This window comes from Chrysochloris asiatica, unplaced genomic scaffold (assembly GCF_000296735.1).
Source record: "Chrysochloris asiatica unplaced genomic scaffold, ChrAsi1.0 scaffold00004, whole genome shotgun sequence".
Taxonomy (NCBI): Eukaryota; Metazoa; Chordata; class Mammalia; order Afrosoricida; family Chrysochloridae; genus Chrysochloris; species Chrysochloris asiatica.
The window spans coordinates 47,542,551-47,549,018 of NW_006408522.1; the positions used below are offsets into that span (position 1 = coordinate 47,542,551).

The 6,468-nt window shown below is 36.3% G+C and overlaps 1 protein-coding gene across 1 annotated transcript; it reads right to left on the reverse strand.

The window, feature by feature from the left end:
• Positions 1-5,100: 5,100 nt before the first annotated feature.
• On the reverse strand, positions 5,101-6,027 carry LOC102818810 (olfactory receptor 4K15-like). The gene has a single exon (XM_006831837.1). The coding sequence runs from the start codon at positions 6,025-6,027 to the stop codon at positions 5,101-5,103; it is 927 nt and encodes a 308-aa protein (XP_006831900.1).
• Positions 6,028-6,468: the final 441 nt, after the last annotated feature.

The following is a 6,468-nucleotide window of genomic DNA, read 5'->3' on the forward strand; positions in this document are numbered from 1 at the left end:
GAAAATTCTTTTTAAATTTAAAATAGTTTTAGGTTTTCAGAAAAAAATCATCAACTAGAGTAAGGAATTACCATATACACTGTTTTTCCTCTACAATTAAAAGTTTACTTAAGTATGGTACACTGGTGTTGTTGCTAAGTACTGTCTAATTGGTTCTGATCCATAACAACCCTGTATAGAGTTTCTGAGGAATAGTTGGTGGGTTTGAACTGCCAAAATTATATTACACAGTCCAGTACTTGCTGATCCTATACCTCCATACCAGGAGTCCAACTAATAAACCAATATTGATGCATTTTCAAAAAACTAAAATCTATACTTGATTTAGATTTCTTTAGTTTTTAGGTAATATACTCAGGTAATATATTTATTCTATTTATTTAGGTAATATACTTACTTTATTCTAGGATCCCATCTATGGCACCACATTGCATCTAGCAATCATGTTAGGCTTCTCTTGATTGTGACTGTTTCTCAGACTTTCTTTGTTTTTAATCATCTTAACAATTTTGAGTCCTACTGGTTTGGTATTTTGTAAAAATTTCCCTCAATTGAGATTTGCTTGATGTTTTTCTCATGATTTTTCTGAGGATATGGATTTTTGGAAGAAACCATAGGAAGACGTAATTGTCATCACATCATATGAAGGTGTATGTGACCAACATAACTACCACAACTGCTGCTGGGCTTGGTTACCTTACTGAGATCATGGTTGTCATTTCCTCCACTGTCAAGTTAGTCTTTCTTCTTCTTTTTCAAACTTTACTCTTTGGAAGAATGTTCTCTGAAATCCCCAGTTAGGTTGAGGAGTTACGAACCACCTCTCTGAGGTTGGAGTGTTCTGTTCATTTATTATGAGTTCATTTTCTCTCATAATATGCAATTTCTGTTGTTCTTTCCTCAGTTCCTTGTTCTTCTTCACTTTGATTGCTAAAAATTCCACTTGATTTTTCTTTATATTTCCCATTACTTTGCTGAGATTTTCTATTCTCTGCTGAGGATTTTTTTCTTTTTTCATTTGTTTCAAGTATGTTCATATAGCTCATTGTTGCATTTTTATAATGACTGCTTTAAAATACTTGTCAGATCATTCTAACATCTCTGGAAAGCTTGGTGATAACATCTGTTGTCCTTTCTCATTCTTGGTGAGATTTTCCTGGTGCTTTGCGTGATTAGTGTTTTTGTTGTTGTTGTTGTTGTTTTTTTTCCCCTTAATATCTGGATATTTTTACTATTAAAAGACTCTGGGCTTCCTTTACATTTTATGTTTTTTGGGGGGGTACTCATTTTGACACCAGTCTAGCAGGAGAATAGGAAAATCCTATCTTGTTTATGGCATGTGGAGTTAGAAACCAGGTTTTCTGTTTCTTCCAACAGTTCCCAAAGTGGGAGGCTTCTTGCTACTGGTGGTTGGTAGTGACTGTTCTAACTCTGCACTAGTCCTTTACTGACACCTTCTTGACTGGAAACAGTAATAATGCCTTGCTGTTGTTGCTGTTGTTAAGCGCTATCAAGCTGGTTCCACCTCATAGCAACCTTGTCCAGGGCTTCCAGGGATTACGTGGTGGATTTGAACTGCCGACATTGTGGTGTGCAGTCCATTGTTTAACCTACAGTGCCACACCAGAAGTTCAAATGCCTCATAACTACTACCTATATGGCCTCCACTGATCCCATAGTAGTAAGGTTCTGGTTCCCTGCTTGAATATATTTGACCACACTGCAGGGGACCAACCTGTTATGAAGGTTGCTAAGCTGCCTCTTATCTTTGTTGTTGTTGTTTAGTGCCGTAGAGTCAGTTCTAATTCATAGGGACCCTGTATAAGGTTTCCAAGGAATGGCTGGTGAGTTTGGACTGACGACCTTACAGTTGAAAATGACCTTGAGGTACAATGCAATATCCCATAGCACAGAACTAGGCATCTTATCTGGTACTATAAATAAAAAGAGTAGCAGGATTTGGTGTGTTAACATTCTGTGTGGCCATTGTTAGGAATGTAGACCATGAGAAAGGTTTTGTCTTAATTTTTTCAAATGCTCAAGTATTTCATTGATCCTTAATGTGAGCTGTATTTTATGTTTATTTATGTATTTAAAGATCAAAGCTCTTCTAGCAATGCAGAGTAAAAATTCAATAACTGAATTCATACATAGACAATGCCATGATCATAATTTCCTAGAGTAAACAGTTTTTCTGTCCCTGTTGTTATTAAGTACCATTGAGTATATTCTGACTCACAGCAACCTTGTATAGGGTTTCCAAGGAGCAGCTGGTGAGCCTGAACTACCAACCTTGCAGTCCAAATGCACTTTGCAGTCTGACGCATTAGCCGACAGCACCACACCAAGTCTCCTTTCTATCCATAGAAAAGGTCAATTTGAATACATTTTTTAGCTCTGCTTTGTGCTACTAAAAACATACTTCTGAACTTTACCTTCACTGAAGGAACAGACCTTGGACCTAAGGACCTTGCTTTTTTTGATAACTTAAAATCACTTCCTATTACTTTTCTTCACCCAAAACTTCTACTCTTTCAGATGCCATGAGACTATATGCTTGTTTTAAAAAATGCTTCCAGAATTCATAGGTATTTTTATTAGAAAGATTTCTGATTGGCTAAATTTCAACATTACCAGTAACACAGGTACAATCTTCTTGCTCATAGGCATTGTGAACATTAATTAATATATAAAGATGACATTTGTAAATGACATAGTAATAAATATTTTTTACCTTAATAGCATTATTAATATATTCATCATATAAGCTTTATTCATTTTGCTTTATTTTAAAATTCTGTCTCATAAAAGAATCAATAGAACTTTCCAGAATGGTGAAATTATAAAGAAAAAAAGGAAGTTAAATATAGTTTAAAGCATAACTGAAATCAGATCCTATTCTACAGTGCCATTTACCTTCACTGCTGAAAAAGCAAAACTTCACCTTGGGGTAGGAATTTCTCTTTCAGACACTAGAAGTGAGAAGTTTAATATGATTCTCTCAAATTAGAATGTGATACCACTTAAAATGATGACTGGTAAAAAGTTGGTAATTAAGTACTATTCTGAAACTTTAAAAGTATCATTTAAATATGCTATAATACTTTCATATTTTCCATATTTTTATATTTATCAAGTTGAGTTTAAGAAACAAAAATTCTATAGAAGTATTCATTCTAAAGGAAAAGTAACATTTTCATTATTAGGAATAGTATTATGACAAATAAAATAATAATTTCTTTATGAGCTTGAAGTTGAGGAATCTCATTCTTAAGATGATTTGTTTTTAGTTATAAAAAGCAAATGCTATAAAATCAAAGAAATATAGCATAATATTTGAGAAATAACAATAACTCAAAAAATAAAACCCAATGAAAACAGAGGCTTTCCATATAAAAAATCAAAACAATGATTTTATATTTATATGAGAGTTTTGGAAAGTATGTTTTCTCCCTTATGTTTTATTGCGTGATGTTGATTAGACAGCAGACCTAGAGATCAGTAAAATAATATCTAGAACAAAGGTATATTATATATTGAGAAATATATATACATATTTGTATGTAGTCATTGAACCATTAGATTAGAGTGGTGATTCTGAACTTTAATTTAATGCTCTGAGACAAAGAAACATTAATTGAGGGCCAAGGTTTTCTTAATTGCAGCATAGTGAAATAGGCTACATTTGCATGGTTGAATATATGAATAATATTGATTTATGAGTTGTTTTATAAAACCACCAAAACAGTAACTATTTAGTCCTTAAGTTTGGATAATTTATAAAAAAACCACATCTATATTGCAAGAAAGACCACACCTATAAAAGAAGGTAAGTCAAAAAGTATTGCACTAGGATTCAGACATGCAAGTACATGTTTACTAAAAAAAATACAAAAACAAACAAAAAACTATATGTTTAAGCATGACTCCGTGATCTGTGGCTGTCTGCAGACAAGTTCTCTCAGTAAAACACTTGTCTTAGTCCCATTTAGGTGCCTTCAAATGAAATTGATCCGACCAAAACAGTGGCTTCTTAGGAGATCAGCTGAGTCAATTAAATTCAAGAAAAAGAGGTCATCTTAGAAGACTATGGTGATTGTTTTATGGAATTCCAAAGAGGTAATCTTGGTAGATTTTCTCAAAGGATATAGGGCAATCATGAGGGTTTTAAGGAAGAAGGTTTAAGAAAATTGAAAATGGCATAGATGAGAAAAAGGCCAGGAAAGTTACAGCAAGGGTTTTTGTTTCTTCCATCACAAAAATGAATCTGCTCATTCTTTGAGGGTAGTAAGGGTATCCTATTAGAATTTTATTAGGAAAGTTTACCATATCAAGCCTAAAGCTCTCATCTCGACTCTGTAGACTTATTTTTGTTCCTCAAATTCCAAGAATATTTTAAAATAACATGATCTGAGTCCCTGGTGGTGGTGGTGCTTGTGTGCAGTAGAGTTGGTTCCGACTCATAGTGACCCCACATATGGTTTCTGAAGCTGTAAATCTCTACAGAAGCAGAAAGCCTCATCTTTCTCCCACAGAACAGCTCTAGTAGTTTCGAACTGCTGACTCTGAATTTAGCAGCCCGATTTGTAGCCACTACGTTACCAGAGCGCCTTGATTTGAATCCCAGGATGTGTTCAAATTGCCATTTTGATTTCCTGTGAACCTAAGAGCACAGAATTCTTCAGGCTGTGGTCAGAAAAAGGGAAATAGCACATTCAGAAGTATATCGACCTAGATGGAGAATGGAATCCTGGTGTGGTGCTGCAGGATAAGCAGTGGATTGCTAACCACAATGTGGGTGTTTCAAACCTACCAGCTACTTCTTGGAAACCCTATACAGTGTCAACATGAGTCAGAACTAACTCAACAGCATTTGAAAATAGCAATAGGATGGAGAATGGTTGAAAAATTGTTGCCTCACATTTTGAGATCTTTGTTTAATAAAATTGTCTATGATTTTGTAACAATAGACTTTTATTTTTCCTCATGCACAGAATTATCTCCATCTCTTTAATTTCTTGGTTCAAATAGAAATAGCCTAAATAGCAAAGAATATGAGTGGGTGTATTTGGTATGGTTTTGAGGACAGCCAAGAAGCTGTTAAGAACTTACTTTTCGCCTCCTCAGTTTCTGCATCGCTGAGATTACCTCCTTATTTCTCAATGTGTAGATCAAGGGATTTAAGAGAGGGGTGCAAACAGTATAGAATATTGAAAAAAGCTTATCCACTGGGAGATCGCTGAAAGGCCAAGCATAGATGAAGATGCAGGGCCCAAAGAAGAGGGTCACTACAGTGATATGGGCACTCAGGGTGGCCCGGGCCTTGGCCATGCCCGCTGATGACCGTCGTCGCACAGTGACCAGGATGACTGTGTAGGAGATGAGCAAGAGCAGAAAGCAGGTCATAGCTATTACACCACTGTCTAAAAGTGTCACTATCTGAAGAACGTAGGTATCAATGCAGGCAAGGTTAATAACCAAGGGAAGGTCACAGAAATAGCTGTCCACTTTATTCGGACCACAAAATGGAAGGTTTACTGTATAGGCCACCTGGCTTAATGAGTGCACGATCCCAACGAGCCACGAGCCTACAACAAGGCCTATGCACTTGCGTACACTCATGATGGCTGCATAGTGTAGGGGTCGACATATGGCTACATACCTGTCATATGCCATGGCCACAAGGAGCACCATTTCACTAACACCAAAGGCATGCAGGAGAAATATCTGAGCCATGCAGCCCTCAAAGGAGATGGTCTTGTATTCCATGAGGAAGTCAGCAATCATTTTTGGAGTGGCAAAAGTGGATAGACACACATCAATGAAGGAGAGATTGCTGAGCAGGAAGTACATGGGTGTGTGTAATGCAGGTTCAGAGAGAACTGTGAATACAATGAGGAAGTTCCCTAGCACAATGGACATATAGAAAAGTGTGAAGAATGCAAAATAGAAGATTTGTAGCTCTGGAGAACCTGAAAGACTTTGCAACACAAATTCAGTCACTCTTGAGTTATTTCCTTGGTCCATGAAGTCAAGTTTCTGAGGTCCAATAAGAAAACATCCTGTAAAGTAAAATGAAAATAAAATCATAGCATTGTGGGACTCCTGGTATGGTGCTGAAAGAGAAGCACTGAACTGTGAACCTCAAGTTTGGCAGTTCAAACCTACCATTTGCTCTATGGAAACCCAATACAGAGTTGCGATGAGTCAGAACCAACTAGACAACACTTAGTAATAACAACAACATGTGGGAGTAAACCACCAAAGCCAAACCTGGTATCAAATCTCACTCTATATACTTTAGACGTTAGATCCTCATATTGTTGTTGATGCATCTCTTTTATTATGTTCTGGCTTGATGAACCCTGTAGAATAGAACTGCCCCATAATGTTTCTTAGGCTGTATCCTTTACAGGAACAGATTGTCAGCTATTTTCTTCTACAGAGCCACTAGTGGGTTCCTTCTGT